The sequence below is a fragment of the Amblyomma mixtum genome, chromosome 1 (assembly GCF_055824585.1).
Source record: "Amblyomma mixtum isolate Tamu chromosome 1, ASM5582458v1, whole genome shotgun sequence".
NCBI lineage: Eukaryota > Metazoa > Arthropoda > Arachnida > Ixodida > Ixodidae > Amblyomma > Amblyomma mixtum.
Window position 1 is genome coordinate 210,820,892 of NC_143012.1, and position 18,878 is coordinate 210,839,769.

The 18,878-nt window shown below is 44.8% G+C and overlaps 1 protein-coding gene across 1 annotated transcript in view; it reads right to left on the reverse strand.

Annotated features, from left to right (window-relative positions):
- The window catches only part of LOC149370777 (cell adhesion molecule Dscam1-like), a 202,083-nt gene that overhangs the window by 46,972 nt on the left and 136,233 nt on the right, over positions 1–18,878 (reverse strand). The window contains exons 5-7 of the mRNA XM_089578576.1: positions 15,610–15,771; positions 6,053–6,400; positions 5,043–5,369 (exon numbers count right to left, since the gene is read on the reverse strand). Of these exons, the coding sequence (XP_089434702.1) occupies positions 5,043–5,369; positions 6,053–6,400; positions 15,610–15,771 (837 nt within the window). The remainder of the gene's footprint in view (positions 1–5,042; positions 5,370–6,052; positions 6,401–15,609; positions 15,772–18,878) is intronic.

The following is an 18,878-nucleotide window of genomic DNA, read 5'->3' on the forward strand; positions in this document are numbered from 1 at the left end:
TGGTGATGATGATGATGATGATGATGATGTCCTCGGGCTGAATGGCACATACCCACGGCGGGGGATTGGCCAGGGTGCATAGCGGATACAAACGCACTCAAGTACAGGGAATGGAGTATAATTAAATATAAAATTTGGGACACAGAGCTAGAATTTGTACAATACAAAAAATACAGAGAAAGAAAAGTTGTGAATTCACATTCTAGCAGAGGAATCTACCAGATGAAATTATATAATTGTGAATAGAATCGAACACTGGTTTCAGGGCATATCCCTTGGCGCTTGCCCCGAAGGATAAGAGAATTGGAATTCTGCTGAGGAGACCTTTTCCTTTTTGCCTACTACCGTGCCCTAATCATTTTCTTCCTTTTATTGCAAACTTTCCTTGATAACAACGGAAGCTTTGTCTTCCGTTTGCGTGGCCATGCAGGCTATTAGTATTAGTGAGTGCAGGGAGCGCTTTTAAAAACATTTCCGTTTTATAATTTTTCCCGCAAGGAGCTTAATTCTTATGACCCGCTGAGTTGAAGGATACGTTACTAATATTATTTAACTGAGCTGGGAAGAACAGGAAAACGAAGGCGAGAAAGAAGCAGAGAACAGAGAGAAAGGTAGCCTCAGGCAATGCAAAGATTTCTTTGGGCGATCAGTGGGAGTGCATTTCTGACTTACTTTGGCACCAAGCGTCTGGCTTGTGCAGCTTCATTTGGTTTTTGCATGGCGACAATTCTCCCATTCAAGAGTCGCTTTTGCATCGTAGATCAAAGAAAGGGTTATTGAAACAAACCAAAGAGCGGAGACTTCAGCTGCACTGTACTGAAGTAACGATTGTGCAGCTGAATTCAATATTAGGGACTTGGCTTGCGCAATGTTCGAGGGCCAGAAGTTCTATGCTGCACTTCGGTTATCTTTATAGCCAGTTACGAGCTGTTTTTCCAGAAAAGAATCTCGACTAATGAGCCACCAGACGAGAGCCTATGGAAACCCTCAGGCCTTTCAAAGGGCCGGCTTACATCGCGAGCTGAGGCTATTTTTGGAGACGCGGAGGCTCCTTAGGAATGTGAGGCACTACAATGGGACAGAAAAGGAGGATGCAATCGACTTCGCGAGGTTAACAATGATGGCCTTAATGAGCCTCAAAGAACTGGAATGGAAACGCTGCATTAAAATTATTATGAGCAAAGAAGGGGAAAATATAAAACAGTATTTGTAATCACAACAAAAAACTTAGGGGTCCACGATAGAGAAAAAGGTTGGAAGATGGCGTTCTTCATGGTATTAAACAAAATAAACAAGTTTCGAGGGTAAGCCTCAGTTGGTCTAGGGACTCTAGGGAAGTTTATTAGAGAACAGGACCCAGAAATACAAAGACAGCTTTCGTATATTAGACGCAACAAGCTCAACAAGCTTTCCTTGGAAGCATGTACTCATAATGAACTGCAACACAGGTGCGCAGGTTGTGAATTTATCATACAGATAATTTGTAAACACCCTTGGGAGGGTACGCTTAGGGCAAAAAATACCAGCAAACAGAACTGGGTTCGTCATAAATTTAGGACTAGCCAATCCAGGAACAGGCTCTAAAGCTGTCAGAATAGCGCGCACAGTTAGAAGCTGAAACCTTCAGTTTAAATGAGGAATTCGTGCCTCCAATAGCAGCAGAGCATTTGCCGCGGGTTTGGGCAGTCCAAGGCAAGGGCGCAGAGCACGTCTTTCTAAAAGAGACAAAGGTGCGTGTAGCCACACACCGCAACATCATCCTTCTTTGTGGCCTTAAATCAGAGGCCCATATCGGCTGCCCACAACGACCTTGAAAAAACGGCTTCTCAGTTAACTGACGTGCATTACGCTCCGTCCGCTGAAGTGAGAAACCTTTAGTATGTGCCAGTGATAAGTGTTACAGTAATCTAATGAATGTTTCTGCTTTAGAACAATAAGGAACTCGATCCCTTCATGCTGCATGGATGTAATTTTGGCATACGAACAGAGCAGTAGACAATGGCAAATTATTCGTGAATGACTGCACCTATATATTGCTGATAATTGCCAGGCAACAGCAGCTGGCTGTTAAGAATGCTCTGAGCGCATATTTGGATGGCAGTACAATGTTTACGAGCATAAACGTACAGCATAATTTTCAACGCAAATAGTTTTAACATGCATTTTGGCGCCAAGACAGCGTTTGCATTGTTTATTACAATGCAAAGAAGATGAAAACTGCTGGGTATAACTGAAGAGGTTTTTTTCAGCCAGCATTCTTCGTCTCTAATTCCACCAACACGAACACCCGAGTGCGGAGCAATGGGAGAGTCGGCTCACCAGCGGCGAGCTCGCGACCCAAAGGGCCTTAGTGCAGCACGCGAATGATGCAGCACGACTCAGTGGAGCCTTGGAATAGGGGCCCACCCTTGCTGACGAGAAGCCTCAAGTCGCCAGCGCCAGAGAAGACGGCGGAGACTTCACAACCGCGAAACCCTTGAAAGATCTAATAAAGTTTTCACTCACTCACTCGTCTCTAATTATGCCTGGCTGCCCTGGTTTGGGGGCGTTAAGGTGATGAAAATATAAATGATCGGCGATATTACTGCACAGTCTCTTAATAGGTGTGGTGAGTAGAAGGCGCTTTGGTGTAAAGCTGCAAAAAAGACTATATTGCTTTATTCGTTCAACAAAGCACGATTTGTGAAGCACAAGTAAAATTAATACCGTAAAAGAAAAGAACATTGTTTACATAACGATTTGACTCTTGTTGGAACGAATGCTGTAACATAGATTTTTTACACCACCAGTGAGACTTCAGTTCACTTCTTTATTCATGGTTTGCTCAGCAGGACCATCGACATAAACTGCAATCAAGTGTAGGTCACAACATAGAAGGCGACGACCATTAGGAAATGGTACCCGTTCGCAGCGCTGTCTCTCAGTACTGCAGAAGTACCATGACAATAGCCTAGCGAGCCCACCACACGCACATTTATTGCACCTTCCAGCAATAAGCGCAACTAGGTGCCGTAAACACGGCTTCAAACGCGCGTTCTAGCAGCTTGCGACAATTGCTTTTATATATATCATGTTATAACTCTAAAGAAATGGACGTCAGACCTTACATTTCCAAAATGAGGCACCGTAAAACACGCAAGTTCAACAAAATAAATGTCTTACTTGAGTTTTCAGAAGGCATGGCGATTACTTTAAAAACAGCTCTCACTAGTGCATAGATGCACGGGTGGCCTCCGAATGCTTTGATTCTTATCAAAGGACCTTGCATATCATAAATTCAGGCGTGCAACTATAGAGGTAACAGAACGATAGTATGTCCTTTTTAATGACAGGTATGCAACTGGGCTTATATAAGATAAGATGCTAAATAAAAACCAGTAAGGTATTTATCTGGGCTAGTCGGTACATGGTTCAAACTGAAGGCACAGCGCATGAAGGACGGGACTAAGGCAGAGACAAACACAGCGAGCTTTAAAAAAATACCGGTCCATGACACAAAGTAATGGGACAAATGTGTGTCAGCCGCAACAGTCTTACATCATTTGTTTTTACTTTTTAGATGTCATAGTGAACGACTTCGCATTTCATTTCACTGTATAGAGTGCATAAGTGTTATTAAGCAGGAATACTGGTGTGTCTCTGTGTGGCCGCCTAGTGAAGCCTTCGGCAGCTGCAATGAACCAAACGATAGAACCAACCCCTTACTAGAGGTGAGAGAGAAAATCTGCCCCTGGGCAGGTTGAAAGGCGAGTGACACGCCTCTCTGGCTCATTGGCGGAAAACCATGAGGATTATGCATAATGTAACAAATTTAAAAGGACGAAAATAATTAGCGATTCATAAATTAAACAAAAATGATTGGTTTTTGGGTTTATTGCAGTTTGACGTCCCAAAGAGACTCAGGCTATGAGAGACGCCGCAGTGAAATGCTCCAGAAATTTCGACCACATGAGTTTCTTTAACGTGCACTGAAGTCGCACATACACGCGCCTCTAGAATTTTGCCTTCACCGAAATTTGGCCGCCGCGGCCGGGATCGAATCCGCGTCTTTCGGGTCAGCAGCCGAGCGGCGTCGAAAAATGAAGCGAAATAGAAATGCTGCAAATATGAAACATGACGCTATTACCGAGCCAGAAAATCCAACCAATGTAAAGCGAAATTAAATAGAGCAATTTTCTGGAAATGCGATGAGGCAAAAGAGAAAAGCAGTAATTGGGGAAGCATAATGCTTAACGCGCATTTTCCCTACGTAGTTCATGTCATCAGACCATCTGTGCGTATTTTTGGTTCCCCTACTTGTCGAATTTAACTGGTGGAGGCTCCTGGATGGTGGTAGAAGCTGAAGATAGGTAGATGTGTGAATGTGTGGAGGATTGCGCTTGTGTAGAACGGAGATGGGTCGTGAGTAAAGGCTTCAGATATACTGTCACGTAGTGGTAACTGTAGTCCGGAGAGCAGGAAAATGGAAAAAATGGCTTCTAAACAAGGCTCTTAATTTGGGCTTACTTGCACCCGCTGAATGAGTCGACGGCGGCGTAGCAACAAGCATGCTAGGTGGTCCTCGAACCGAATGCCCACTGCTCTCAGCCATGCTCAATTTAAAGCTGATAGTGAACTTTCGAGATAAAGCTTGCAAAGTTACTAGAGCATTCAACGTACAAGCGGCTTTTCTGGATGCGATCAATCGATATATATCTGGTCGCTTGTTGCATCACAAACAACGTGATAAAGCGACACTCCGTCGGCTTTGAAGAATGAGAAACAAACGCTACAAAGATTCGACGCCAATACACAACACGGCGCTTTGGCTGAATGAAGATCACACTAGACACGAAGTAAAATGAAGTTCTCTCAAACCAGAAAGAGGAAAACCCCTGGGTTGTATTAGCGAACGTCTTGTATTTCTTCACAAGGCTGCAACTGCACAGGCCATAGAGTTATTTCCCTCTTAATTGCGTTAATTGTAATGGCGTAAGGAGCTTCGACAAAGGAAGATCTATTTTGAGGGCATAACTATCTCTACTACACAAAGCACTCCTTACCTCCTATGACGAGCTGCGCTGATCCCTGAGCAGAGTCTCTCTCGTTGTAGACGAGACACTGGTACATTCCGCGATCGTGGCGTTCCACAGCTGAGATGTGAAGCAGGTCCCGAGACAGGAGGGCAATCCTCGAGGATACACTGCTAGCTGATAACTTTCCAACGCTGTCTCTAGCACCACTGAACGTCGAAGACATCGGAATGGTACGACCGTTGTGCGTCCAAAGCACACCATGCACTGGGTGTCCTGAGACACGGCAGCTCATGTTGGTGGCTCTGCCCACGTCCACTACTTGCACAGCCGGCTCGATGCGGGCGGACAAGGGCACTGCAGTAAAGTAAAACGCCAAAAAAGCAGTCCTCACTTTTCAGCGTGAATATTGCAATGGGACCTTTTAAACACTCCGTAAGTCAGTTTCCTGCACAGCAAGAACCGTTTTACCATGGCGACGAGGACAATGTTAGGGGAGAAGTTGGGTGCAGTGCTACAGAATTCTATTGCACGCCTAACGCTATGCATGCACTGATGAGCAGTACTTTGACAAAACTGGATGTCGCCCTTCCTTCATGGTTGCAGCGGGGAGAGTTAACAGTACCTGCTAAGCAAACGCTCGGGAGCTTATCGCATTATTGCAGCAGCAACAAAGGGCTCTAGCATGGAGGAAAGCGGTTCGGCATTAATCTGACAATATATGCCTCCAGCGCTGTACTCTTCTTCTGTCCCCAGAACCCGTTTTCCTGCCATGATAAAGTGGTTTGCACTATGCATAAAAGCTTACGTCCAGAATTTTGCAAAGGCTCCATTCCTGCGTGTTGTCAAGAGCTGTAATTCTGTGGAATGTTTTTTTAACGGGTTAGCAGTTATCTGGCAACAGATGCAGCATTTGTTCTGGAGAGCTTCAGATGTTCTTCCTTGATGGCTGACAAACCTATCATCAAAATTACCCCGCTGACCTCAAAAGAAAATATCCACTGCTTAGAAAGAGCCGCTAATAACGACGTATTACTAACCTGTTACGAGCAGTTCTGTGTACGCCCTGTCTTCACCGGCCGAGTTGTTGGCCACGCAAAAGTACCTCCCGCCATCCTGGATGTGTGCCGCGAGCACTACCAGCGCACCCTCAGGAAGCAGGGACACCCTGTCGGAGGCCTTCACTGACACGGCGCCCTGGAAGATGCTCAAAGGACCTCGTTCCACAGTCCTTTCGTGGACGGTGCCAGCCGCTGCAACGCGGAACCAGTGATGCCTGGGGGGCGGGTGTCCCTGCGCCAGGCAGGGCAGCACGGCACGCTCTCCTTGATCCACGCGAACAACGCTGCGATACTCGGTCATCCGGGGAGGGAGCTGGCTGTGGGGCTCTGAGTGTGCGGAAAGGGAAGAAAAAAAAGTATGCAATGCTAAACTTCCAGAAGCACCTCTTTGATGTATTAAAATGTTTTTTTTTTTCGCTAAGAAGAAAAAACACTTTTCCAAGCTCTGAATGGTGCAAGCGAGAAACTTTGCAAAGAAAAAAAAAAACGCAGACGAGTGGAAAGCACGCGTTCTAAGATCGAAAGGAAAGCAACTTCTGCTCGTCTGTTGAATTATAAAGGTGCAACTCTTTATTGGCCATCTAGATACCATGCTAACGCATTCTTTCTTTCTGTGCGTACCCGACTGCACGTGTCAATATTGATGGCATTAACTAAAAAGAAAAATGAAGGGTGTTAAGTGAGGAGAGTGTAAAATTATGAGCGAATGATCATTAGAATTTCAAATCGCCATGCACTTCTCTTAAGGACTGCTTTACGTACGTATAAACGCGTGTAAGGGCCGCACTTTTTTTTCCAGATTCGCGGGACAATTTTCGGGGTGCGGCCCATACACGCGATGTGCGAAAAATTTTTTTTTAAAAGTAAAAACACACCAATCAGGGAATGAACGGCATTTATTCTTCGTCCAATCGTCACTCGCCGAGTATTACGATTCCGAGCTGGTGCTGCACCCTGGTGCACGCTCATCCCAAAAGAAGCCGCGCAGCACGTCCGCTGTCAACGCGTAGCCGTTGTTCCGCACTTCCATCACATAAGAGAGCAGCTCTTCTTCCATATTGAGAAACTCGAACGGCTTGCTTCAGAAAGCGGGCTTTTTGCAGCTTGTGTTTCCCAATGCATCCTTCTGGTTGCACCATCATCGGACGTACTACTCGGCCGCGTCGAATTTCCTGCCCGCCGCACGCTTGCGTGTTCGAGAGCTAACTCCCAGCCGTGTAGCTATTAAGGCGCTTGCCCGTCGTGCTAAAACGGCAAAGCTTGGCGGCAGCACGCGAAAGCTACAACCACCACAACTACGGCGAGCACGCTAACACGCCACAAAAACAACAAAAGGCTGGAGCTGGCGATGCTGATGTCGATGTGAATGGCGAAAGGTCGCGGCGGAGAAAAAAGTTTACGATGATGATGATGATGACCGCGGCCTCGGGCGTCATCCATGGACGGTACTTGGAAGCTCCTGTGCACGTGCGTGGCCTCAGGGATCAAGCGCTCCGCGATCAAGCGCACTTTTACTCGCAGCCGGAGCTTATCGCGGAGGCCACGGCACGTGCATTTAGAAGGCTATTCCCACCTGGGTCGTGGAAAGTTCGGGTGCGGCCCTTAAATGGATTTATTTTTTTTTAAACATTTCTTTCGGGAAAACGGGGTGCGGCCCATTCACAGGTGCGGCCCTTACACGCGTTTATACATTGCTTTTGATTATTCTATGGTCCACTTATCCTCTCAATACAACATGAAAATAGCGTATTGTTCCCATATATGACGCAAAATTGGCTCGCTCATACGCTGCTCTAGATGAATTCACTATATTTCAATGACAGAGGCGTCATGTGCCCGTCATAATCAATGCGAGGTTTCTATTAGCTACTGTTCAGTTTTTTTTATTTAATTTTCATTTGTGTACTGGCTCCTTTGGCACCGTTCAGCAGAATCTCAACATCGAAGAGGAAATTTCAAATATTTCAATATTTGTCCCCCAACCCAATTTCGAGAAAAGATGAAGGTTGGTTTCTTAGGTCTGAAAGGAGGATCGCATCGCGTAAATCTGTAGAAAAATTGCATTTACGGGAACTGCAGATTTGGTATCTATAAGGCAGTTTTATACTCAGATTAAAAAATGACTTCCCTACACATTTCGGAATTGATATTTACAAATGTTTTCGAGACGTAGCTAGCCAAAAACTAGCTGCAATCCTTATGAAAATGCCCGATTTCTGGCCTTTATACCTTCGCTTCTCCACCGCCCCCACTGGGACACTTCAAGCCCCCGAAAAGTTAGTTTCACCAGAGTTTTTATCACGTTAGAATTATGCCGGGGCTGAAATATGTAGACAGATTTTCTTATAACGACAGCGCAATAAGCAGTCGACAAGTAATAACTGGCTCCGTTGCAAAGCCATCACAAGTGCACCGCTGCAGAACATTGTGTCATTCAGACTTGACGATAGAAAATTCGGGATCGTGATTCATGCTTGCTATCACCTCTTTTAATGCGCCAGCACTAAAGCTTCTCATCTAGAAAAACGAGAACCATTGTCTGAGTGTGTGAAGCCAGCTAGACCTGCCGAAATGAAATAAATATGTCATGATTGCGCCGCGCCTAGGTATTTTCGTACACCAGCACTGAGAAATCAAAGTAGTGATAAATCCTGTCACATGTACACGCTTCCATTAATCGCTGCAATGTATCGCGTAATAGCCAGAACTCGGAGTACTACAATCGCGGACAGTTCAAAATTTTGGGAGACCACAACACTGAGTATGATTTTAGTGTTTAAAAAAATGCAAGCACAGAACGACGATATAGTTACATTTCACACAACGAAAATACGTGACTTCCGCCCTGTAGGATGATTTACGCAACTACAAAGAGATAACGGCAATTTTGTTCTGTAAGCAATAACTAGGCTCTTCATCCTCGCTGAAAGCTGATCTGAGCCGATTTTTGCATTCTGAGCAGATTTCGCTAAAACTGGTAAAACCAACTGTTTGTTTAATATGGTGCCCCCATAAAATTTGTTAACGCTAAACACAGCAGGAGATAACGCGTGGGTGATAACGCATGGAAACTACGCGATACCTGGAACTTAATCTAAGGTGTATTTTCATTTATCTGTTCAGAATTATTTTATTTTTCTATTAATAGTTCGTATGCACGCCGAAGTTTCTTGTAGACAGGGGTTTGAAACTCACATATGAGAAATGAGCTCTTGGAGCAAATAAACGCATTAATCTCGCATTCTAATAGCCTCATTCTAAGAACTAGTGCTAACGCGGCGGGACGCCGTTGCTAACAGTTGAATGCTTGCTTTCTTCTATTCTTGGGCCCTTCTGTGGTGTACCCTGTTAAGCTGCAGCGAAATGTTTGTCTCTAAGGCGCTACCTCTTTTTCCACCTTATAGCCTTTTATGTTTCCAAGACAACACAAAAGACTTCTTAGGAATCCAATGGAAGCGGCGAGAAAACCTGCTCTCGGAAATGAAGCGCGCACCCAAACAGCTTCGTAACATCCGCTCGAATTCAGCGCCGTTTCACCCTCGGTATAAAGCGCGTGAAGTAGTTGCATTCGGGTTCCGCATTGTCTGCGTGCCTGAAAAGTATTGCTAATAAAACAGCGTGATACTCTGCAGAATGGCGAACAAATGGAGCGCGGCTCATAGCTCATAGCGTCACTGACGTCGAATCGCATGCATCACACTACAAAGGATAGTCTTGACGACTGCACTAGGTTGTTTTTGTCGATGCGATGAGGCTGCTTTTAGAATTCGGCGCAAAGTGCTCCTATCGAGTGTTCGACAGTTCAACAGCAATCTCGCACTCTGGCAACATTTCCTGCAATGACATGTTGTTCTGCTTGCTTCAGGGAGTATTCGCAATATGCATTTATACTGCATCATTCTTCCGCTACCGTTGTTGACAAACTACTGGAATAATTTAACACAACTCATGACTTTTCTCTACGCAACTAGAACGACAGCGCTGACGAAAAGTTCTTCGGAACTTTCCTTCAATCAAAGCTTGGCGCCACTGATTATATTTTGCTATGAGTCTCCATGACCCATGCATGCCCAAACTGTAATTTCTGCTGTTTTTCGCTGACTGAACTCTAATTAGTTAAATGTGCATTGTTCACTAATCTATGTTGCCTTATTTTCATAAAATACCTCTCTTTTGACACAAAGACGCTAGTAACACTAAGAACAGAGCTTTTATAGGCTTTAAAAAGAGAGTAAACGAAATAAATCAATCGACAGCACCAGCAATATTAGAAAATAAACCATTCATGAAGACAGTGAGGATCTTTCGCAAGGCTTGGTTACACTGCCATTCACTGAAAACAGTAATCATGGAGTCCCTTTTGGTATCGAGGTGAAGAGCTCAACTGAGTGGCGGGAATATTTTAAATCGCATTTTCCCCCCATCAAACAGGTATTTTTCTCCCGGAAAGAGGCTACAGAATGTACAGAAAGCTACATCGCCAACTTCTACTGAGAACAAAAACTGGGTGCTCTTGTCGTTGGTGGCCCTTGAGAGTGAAGAATTTTTAAGAAAATGAGTGCAGGAGGCGCATATTTGCGTTCTCCGACCGCTAGCCTTTTTTTAGCGCTTTGATTTTGAGACGATAACACAAACAACAGTTTATATTAGCGGAAATATATTGATATAAAGAAATCTGCTCTATATAGCACTATGAATATTATAAGATTCATTACAGGATAAAATGAAAAGCGAAAGGTTGGTTATTTGTGAACGTTACTAGGGCAAGAAGGTAATTTCATTCTTAAAATAAGTGCAAGAACCGAGCTCCTAGCATTTATTTCTTCAGAGAAAGTGTTTTGAAATGAGCAAAACTTGGTTATCGTGCAATAAAATACAGCTGCGACCAAGCCGTGATGTCTGAGCCATGGAAATAAAAGTTTTGAATCAAAGCCCAGCCCTCAAAACTTTGCACTAACTGCACGCAGGGGAGCTAAATAAAAAGAAAAACGAGAAAACGATAAGAACGTTCGCGTATACAAGAGAGGGAGAAAATAAAATAACAGTGCATATAAAAAAGCGCCTGGACAGCTTGAGACCTAGGAAATGAAATAACACCCAAGAAGTGCCGCGCTACTGCAAATGTCTTCATTCGAACGGTACGATTTCTCTTCTTTTTTTTCCGGACGGATATACGTCTCTAATACAGCACAGACAGGGCTTTAGTGTCGGTGCGCAGCAGGCGAAGGCCGACCCAGCCGAGAAGCTTATTGCCGGACGTGTTTCTCAGACGGCCAGCATGATTTTCCGGCAGCCCGCTCGACCTCTCCCGCTGGCTCCTCGCGCAGCGGACTAGCAATCTGTCGCGCGAGTACTGTGTACGTTTTGACTTTCTATGTTCCCTCACGTCAGCCAAGCGCAGGGGTCAAGAAGACGAGCAGATGAGAAGGCCTGCAAGACGAAAGATGGGGGATGCGTTTTCTAACTCGACGTACAGCAAAAGCCGACGGCTCGGCAGTCGTGGAGCCCTGGGCTGCGTTCTGAGAAGAGACCTTACAGGCAGACACGTTCCCACCCGGGGAATCTGAGCGACGCCTCGGGTTATTGGCAGCCGAGCTTTGCAACGTCGTCATGGATGATGGAGCACCGACGGAGTGCGCGTGAAGAAGAAAGAAAAAAAGATGGCACACTAAGTAAGATTATAGAAATGTGATACGTACTAGCCGGGACCTAGGAGTGTGCAAACTTGAGGCATTGCTATCGAGTGTGTTTTGAAAGCTGCCAGAGCTCGCGCACGTCATGTGACACGCTCTCTCTCTCATACATAATGTTGTGTCGGTCTGATTTCACTGCATTTGTGATATGCATTGCAGAAGGGACATTTATGACCATCTTTTTTTTTTGCCTCGCTTTGCATAGCCCGAGTGCTCCGAGTGCCTGACTTGCCTGAGTGAAGAGCAGCTAATGTGGCGCGATAGCGTATGTGGCCAGTTTGTGAACTCTAGTTTGTATAGCAAGCAACCCACATGAACTGCGGCGTACATTTTGTCACAATAGAGGCTCAATTTTAAGATGACATACGCCCACTGTTACTGGGTTAGAAATATAGTCTCCCTCTGAACGCAGCACCCAAAACTCAGCCACTACCCATAAAACTCCACACCTCATACACCTCGACATCCAGAAGCCACCAATGGCGAGAAGCCAAGACATACGGCCCAGCCTGCCTGTAAATATCTCTCTTCGTACCTCTGAGCTCTGACGTGAGCGCAGAGTAGTAAAGAGAGAAATAGCGAAGCTATTTTTTATTATGCTAAGAAACAAGGGGATGAAAGCATTCCGTCCCTGATCATTTCGAATGCGGAGCTCGGCATACAAGCGTCTGTGGAGAAGCGCGCGTCACACTTCTCGTGAAATCTGCAAATTATTTCGTCCCGGTTTATATACTCTCAGCATGCGGTCCACCTTCTCTGTGCTATCAATTTTTATAAAAAAATTAACAGATGATCGGTAAGTTGATCCGACCGAATGGCGTGAACATGACTCATTGCCCTACATGCTTTATAATATCGTTTGGTTATTTTTGCTGCTGATTGCTTTCCTTTAGGCGCCTCACCCAAGCCAAGTGGCACATGTGCCACACACGTGCAATAGCGATGGCACAGCTCCGCCAATCCACTGTTCTCCCCGGCGCCGTCTGGGCCAAACTCCCGGCCATGAATGATTTTAGATTCACATCCAAAAGGATTCCATCTCACCGCCTTCGATGCCTTTCTAGCCGAAATACTCGCCACTTTTTCCTACAAAATCAGAGCTATGACCCTCCGGTAGCTCTACATAGCGGACTTATGCCTTACAGCTGGCGTGATTGTTGCGAGGGCATTCGGAACGAACGGGTGCGATGATCGTAAAAGATTTAAAGCGCCGCTGGTGCGTGCGCTTATTTTCCGCGGTCGACCACGCGTCGTCTTTCCGCTGCGCTGAGGTAGCGTACACTGGGTGCACGCAAGCCGTTCCTCACGGATCAAGCAACCTTCGTTGCGGCCGGGTGGGACAAGCGGTATTTGGACTCCGGCCCTTGCTTCTAAACACCTCTCGTACGATCTGTGCGAGCCTATGCAGGGGTTGTACGTAGTGGTGATTAAAGGAGAAGGTGCGGTCCTATAATGAGCAGAAACCTGGACTGTATCGCAGCGGAACGGGATTATGAAGGGTAAAATGGGATGAATTTTTGAAAAACAAGTTTATGTCATTCCCGCCGTCTAGCGACTTACGCAAATTAATGTAAGTGCGAGCGATTTCTTTCTTTCACTGAACTCGCGTAAAATTTTTCGCGGCAGCTATAAACCGTTCCCGAGTATAGTATGGCATTTTTTGAAACACTCCTCTAACGTGTCTTCTTGCATAAGAAAATGAAGCCAGCAATGAAGATGTCACTAGAAATATTCCGCAGATTTTCACGCTGGGTGGAAAACGCCTCACTTAGAGTAAAATACATTTCTATTGTCGTATACCAGTGAAAAGCATCAACGAACGCGACAGGAAACAACAGAATCTATAAAATTTGTTTCCGAGAAGGCACTCGCGAAGTTTATTGACGCAGTGCGAACGACGTGAAGTTTGTGTTGACGGCTCGTTCTCCGTGCTTCCGGTTAGATTGCATTCATCTGTTTCAAAAATGTGCTCTGCATTTCCATCGATATGTACATAAATCCTTGTTTCTCTTTCTCTTGTGTTGATTGTTCTTCAGCCTATCTGCGCCTCCGCTCAAGTGCTAAATTATGCAGGCTCATTTTACTTCCTATTTATATACTGCTAGGGAGCTTCGCGTCGGTATAACAGTTTGGCGGTGCATTGAAAGTAACGTGCGGTCCCAAGATCAGCTTGTAAGTGAGACTAAGCTGCTGTAGAGTCTGGTGCCTCGAAAACAAGGCTGTATTAGGGCACAAATATGTCTTCGGCAAAGCCAACGCAGAAATAGACAGGTATCGTTGTCCATAAACGTGAATGTGTGGAAATTTGCGCCCTGAATGTTGCATGATATTATGATTGAAGTTTTAGGCCAATGCTGTGGATTGATGTCTGCGCCTGCACTGGGCTGCTATTGAGGTAAAGCTGCATTCATTTTGCTTCTCTGGAAAACAGCCTTGCACAGAGATTCAAATCTGATAGCGTGTCCTCGACTCACAATGGAATCTAAAGGCCAATGAACCTCTGATATCCCCCAAGTGGGTAAAACTGATTGGTGAGAAATTTCTTTTTACCGATTCAGTAAAGCAGATGAAAATCTGTCTAGCATGCATCACTTCAAATTTTTTCAGAAAATGACAGAACAGTGGAATTATGGTTTCAGGTGAAATTAAAGTGGTTGCTCGGTATTGGCTATAATTTTGGGACTTATAAAACAGCTCCAGAATATCTTCTTATAGTGATCACAAAAAACAGATATGGACTCACTTCTGAGTTGTTTTTCACAAAGCTAAATTTCAGACAACATAGGCGTCCTCTTCTTTTATTGCGCAAATATGTGTTTACGCTAGAGCACTCATTATTAATAAAGTACACTCAAAAGAGTGCTAGGTTCGCTTATCATAAAGTAAGCGCTTCCAACCTGTTCCGACATGGGCATTTTTTCTTGATCAATAACGAAGAGGGGGATGCGGCCCAATTACGAAAGCTATATTCATTTCTAAATAAGCCATTGTGTTACGGAAAGGGAAGATTGCAAAAAAAAAAATATGAGTCCTCACCTTTGCTGAAGCGCTACCTGGTTCTCGAAGTGAATAACATAATGACGGCTTAACGCATGGCAGCAACTAAGCTACCACTGATCTAACACAAAAAGCCGCACTTGCCTCTCAATGTATGGGTGGATGGAGGAGACTAATAGCCCCCATAATAGCCATGGTTGGGTCTATGTTGGGAATTCGGTTGTCCATGCTGTTCGAGACAAGGCAGAGTGAAGGAGCTTCAAGCTGGCAGTTTTGTACACGCGTATGCAGTGCTACTCCTTTTGCGCCAAGCTTTCCAACTGAAACGACGACCCGAAACTCTAGGCGCGAGTCTAACACCATCCGCGATGTAAAGGAAGGCAAAAAGCGCGTCTCTTTATCTCATCGACTAAATCCTATAAATGTGCCGAGTGACCGTCAAAACATCGGCTACCTTCGGTCGGCGTGTCCTTTTTCTAATTTGCCCCTCGACCAGGCAAATCTCTGCCGAAATGTTGGCTTTAAAAAAATACAAGTAGTCACTTCTCCGCCCATTTATTGTTCTTGCCGAATACCCATACTCGCCGCAGCGTTGGCTACGTGGTTATGGCGCTCTGCTGCTGACCAGAAAAGCGCGCGGTCGAATTTCGAGGGAGGCGAAATTCTAGAGGCCCGTGTATTGTGCAATGTCAGTACACGGTAAAGCACCCCATGTAATGAAAATTTTCGGAGCCCTTCATTGCAGCGTCCATCATAGCCTGTGTGGCTTTGGGACATTAAACCCCCATAAAACAAAACAAATACCATACTCGATTCACAATGACAGGCAGAGTGACTTGAGCTCACCGGTGATGATTATCTTTCCGGCGCTGTTGCTGAGGTGGCTCTCTCCCGTGAGCACGTTGTGCACCTGGCAGCGGTAGGAACGGCGGTAGGCGTCACCGCCCTCGTCCACGTGCCGCACGATAAGCTCACCCGTGGGGAGCACCAGGTAGCGGTTGTCCAGGGCTACAAGATAGATTAAGGGCAGAAATGGAAAAAAAAAATATTTATAACTCCAACTGGAAACGCATACACTCGTACATTGGTTAGTCAAGCAATGAGACAGGCATTGAAAGAAGCATCCTTCCAGAGCAAATTGGCAATTATGTTATGGCACAATACGGGAAGTGATAACAATCCAACACACTGCTTGAAAAGCGTGAATACATATTTTAGGGGTGGTACAATGACCCTCCCTGAAAGTGTTGTTTTGCTCCTTGATTTGTGTGGCGTGAGAGTTATCTTCAGGATGTGCACATGCAGCAAGGATGACACCCGAATCATAGCAATGTCGTGCATGCAGGAATACTAATAGCCGTGTAATTTCAGCGAATATGCCTCCTTGTTGAGTAAAACATCTTTCATGTGTTCGATAAATTTTAAAATTAGGCTTCTCGCGTTAGATGACAGATTTTTGAAGCACAGCATTGTCAGCGGTGTACTACATTATAATACGGCTAAGATGTGCTGACTTGCAGGCTGCTTAACTAATATCGAGTAGTTAATTGTTTAGCTACTACTGTTTGGCTCCATAATTACTCACAGCCTTGTAGCCCACCGTAAGTGATATCCATTTCAGTTTTTTGAATTTCTGAAATGTGGGTACCTTCGGCGCTGAGGCCGAACAAATTTTGGCTGAATCGTGTCAGAATACATGCGCTTTCGAGAAGCTTAGAGGCAAAGCAACCCCTCCACTGCTTGTAACTCGTCGAAACAGTCAAAATTTGCTTGGCCACAGCATCCAGGGTAACCTAATTTTCGAAATCATAAAAACTGATATGGACTTTACTTACGGTGAGCTACACAGATGTCAGTATTTCAGGAGCCTAACAACAACAGTTAAAAAGATAACTATGCAGTATTAGTTAACCATCCCGCTAGCCAGCACGTCTAGCCGTATTTTAATGCAGTACACCGCTGACCATGCAGTGCAGAAAAAGCGCACTTCTAACTCAAAAGGCCTAATTTTAAAGATTGTGTACAGTCTCAGGTTTCATCTAAGACTGTGTTTCTTTTCAGGGAAATACATCCGTTCACACTGCACGTGAGAATACATTACAAACGGCAAATCGCGCATTGAAGCCTTGGGAGAAAGTATAAAAAAGTCTGGATGTTTTTCTTGTCCCGCAGACAAGAAATAAGGCCAGTCACTAAAGCCATCCTCGCCACTCCGCTAAGGGATCTGGAACACACGTGGTTCACTTAAACACTTTGTGGTAGTTATCGGTTATGACTTATGAAAAGTGGTGCTCAGACAAAAGTTAAGACACACTAACCGGGGAGCAAAAGTTCAGCGAGTAACTGCTATGAAGAAAATGATAGCGTTGCGCAAATAAAACACGCATTCTATCAACACTGTACAGGCTACAATAAAGATGCTATACAAGCTAGCACAAGTGAGCTCGCTAAGGCTCTTCGTAGGCGCTTGGGTTTCAGGCTGCTGTTTGATATTGTACAGAAGCAGCTGTAGCGTACATGATGATAGCGACTGCTATGGTCGGTGGCTGTCTGCTTCACATCTTTAAAAACTGACCTTTGCTAGGTTTCACCTAAACGCGGAACTTTCTCTGCGGTGTTCGGGTACAGCTTCGGCACAAATGGTTCCTCTAGTGCCCCCGCAGCAGAGGTTTTCTAGAAGTAAGCGGAATCGGTGAAGCTGTCTGGGTCTCTTCTCCTCGGCTCGATTAACTTCGAAGATAGACAGAGGGAAACCGGAGAAGACCTCTATCGATGAAAGAAGACGAAGAAGCGAAATTCAAGAAACGGGCCATCCAAAAAGTGCCGGACCATAAGAGCGAACATCGCCCCTTAGCTAACCGAAGCCTGGAGAGGCCAGCCGTTCGTGCCGTTCTATAATTTCGTTTAGCTCACCAGACACTGGAAATGGAGGCGCTCGGCTCTTTAGCTCAAACATCCGCTATTCTTCAGCGGAGCGAAAAAAAAAACAAAAAGCGCACTGAAAGTTGCCGTTCGTGTATATATACGTGTATATATATTTCTTTTTTTATTTACCGCCAAAGTTCGTTTTTTTGCTCAAAGAAAGCTTTGGGGCGCTTTAGCTCGATATGATAGAGCAGTCTCGAGGAAGGAGACAGATGTAAAGAACTTTGGAAAATTTAGACAGAGAGCGAGGCCGAATACGAAGGCTCGAAATCCGCCGCTTGCTGATATTGCTCCTCAGCGCCGAGTGTAGGAACTGCTCGCATGGCGCGCCACAGGGACAAGTTTGCTACAATTTCGATGCAAGCGAAAGACAAGCATACACAAGTTCTGGAGTCGAAATCGAAGGAGTCAGTCGATAGCGTTTCCGTGCAGGGACCTGTGATTTATTAAACGTAGCAGCAAATTTTTTTCTGCGTGGTCGTGAGAGGCAACTTTCAAAGTTTCTCACTTTAGAGTTTTCTGTGTTCTTTTTTTTATCGCCGAGTACCAGATCACAGAAACGCAAATGCAGGCGCGAAACTAAATTGTTTGTGGGCCATGAATATTTCAAACTAAAAGATTCTGTGTGTGGGCAACTGAAAAAAGTTAATTGTTATTTTAACTAGTAGCACTGGCATGCGGTATACGTACAGAGAAATGGTTGAAGACATAAAATATCACGTTGTTTCCAGATAACAACCAAATGCCAAAATAATAATGAAAAAAAATTGAGACATTCACTGCAAAAAGACTGAAAGCTGCTTCTCTAGGAAATGTGCGCAACTGTGCGTATGCCAACAAACACTTATTGAAAACATTTAACTTAAAGATATCTGCCACTTCATAGCAGAAATCCATAAAAATTCCCAACTCGATCTTCGAGGAGACTGCTCATAAAATACAACTTATGCTTATGATCCGCATACACAAAATCAGACTTTAAGTATGTAAGGCCCAGAATTCATTCATGTCGTTTCTTTTTAAGCAGCTTAACAAGTAAAGAGTTTACGTGATTTTTTTCAAAGCTAGTGGTACAGGCTAAGATTTAGTTATTAACGGTATTGATGCAGATAACATCGGGAAGTAAGTTGAAAGCATATATTAAAATATGGACATTCTTCAGATTATTAAACTGCATTCTGCCTAGGGGA